Source organism: Diaphorina citri, unplaced genomic scaffold, assembly GCF_000475195.1.
Source record: "Diaphorina citri unplaced genomic scaffold, Diaci psyllid genome assembly version 1.1 scaffold2924, whole genome shotgun sequence".
Taxonomy (NCBI): Eukaryota; Metazoa; Arthropoda; class Insecta; order Hemiptera; family Psyllidae; genus Diaphorina; species Diaphorina citri.
The window spans coordinates 22009-23575 of record NW_007380337.1 but is presented as its reverse complement, the minus strand read 5'-3'; the positions used below and the strand labels follow the sequence as shown (position 1 = coordinate 23575).

The window sequence follows — 1567 nt, the reverse complement described above, 5'->3', positions numbered from 1 at the left end:
CGGCAGGACTAATGAACTAATATGGGGTCGGCAGGACTAATGAACTAATATGGGGTCGGCAGGACTAATGAACTAATATGGGGTCGGCAGGACTAATGAACTAATATGGGGTCGGCAGGACTAATGAACTAATATGGGGTCGGCAGGACTAATGAACTAATATGGGGTCGGCAGGACTAATGAACTAATATTATGGGGTCGGCAGGACTAATGAACTAATAGGTATGGGGTCGGCAGGACTAATGAACTAATATGGGGTCGTCAGGAGAGTCAGGACTAATGATCTAATATGGGGTTCGCAGAACTAATGAAGTAATATGGGGTCGGCAGGACTAATGATCTAATATGGGGTTCGCAGAACTAATGAACTAATATGGGGTCGGCAGGACTAATGAACTAATATGGGGTCGGCAGGACTAATGAACTAATAGGGGGTCGGTAGGACTAATGAACTAATATGAAGGTGTACAGTTCAGTAAATTTCATTAGAGGTTCCTTTTTGTTTCAGATGGTATCGTACTGATCATAACATGGAGCCTTTGCTAGTTCTTCCAGGCCCGAGGACAAGGGTACTAGGACCTATTCTGGCCATAGAAGGTGTTACTGCTGAAGATTCCGGAACCTACAGGTAAGCAAATGTATACATTTTGGAGCCAAGAATTTATTTTAGGTCTCTCAGAGTCTCAGACTATCTGACAGACCTAGGTTGGAAGTTTTCCGCCACTCACGCTCAGACTGTCTGACAGATTGCCTATTGGTCATCAGGTGTTCCAGTTCCAACATAGGAGGGGAGGCTACAGCAGAAGTTCGCCTTCAAGTATCCACCCCATACAGGGTGGACGTAAATCCTCCGCTGCTCAGTGTTCATCTGGATGGGAGTGCAAACTTCCAGTGTGAGATCACCCCGTATGATTCTGGTCCCTATCTCATTGCCTGGTTCAAGGATGGGCGACAAATTCCAGGCAGGACTTCGAGCACAAGTCTAGTGATCAATCCTGTAGGAAGAGAGGATCGTGGTATTTACCAGTGTATAGCCAGAAGGAGTGATGGAGATGTAGCACAGGGCTCTGCAGAGTTACAACTTGGAGGTACTCGTAATATTAAACACTATAATAATGGAGTAAGTTTAATGATATTTCAATTTGTACTTGGGTAAATAGACAGTTAGGTACGAGTACATTTACTGACAAGACCTTCCGTAAATATGTAAAATACTAAAATGTAATTCGGTAAAGTGCGCCACATACTCACACCTCACACTCACTCTAAAATACTCTAAATACATATATATACCTATGTACATATTAGGTACATAATCCTGGATTCAAGCTAAGTGATGGACAAAGGCTCAATTTTCGGAAATTGAGTTTTTGGTATATCTCGATTCGTCTTTTCAAGGCAAATCGTTTGAAAACATCGTCAGACCTCTAAAACAAACGGAAATCCGTTAAAAACGGCGTTAAAGATCAGCTACGGTAGCAAACATGGACGAAAATCCACGTGTTTTTGGAAATTTCGGTTCCAAAAATGGACAAATATGTACCTACGGTTTCAAAAATGGACATTT

At 42.6% G+C, this 1567-nt stretch overlaps 1 protein-coding gene across 1 annotated transcript in view; it reads left to right on the top strand.

Moving 5' to 3' along the window:
* The first annotated feature begins 231 nt into the window (after positions 1–231).
* LOC103519752 (Down syndrome cell adhesion molecule-like protein Dscam2) overlaps positions 232–1567 on the top strand; it is a 13097-nt gene continuing 11761 nt past the window's right edge. Inside the window, exons 1-2 of the mRNA XM_026831132.1 lie at positions 232–628; positions 766–1152. Of these exons, the coding sequence (XP_026686933.1) occupies positions 531–628; positions 766–1152 (485 nt within the window). The 5' untranslated portion in view covers positions 232–530. The remainder of the gene's footprint in view (positions 629–765; positions 1153–1567) is intronic.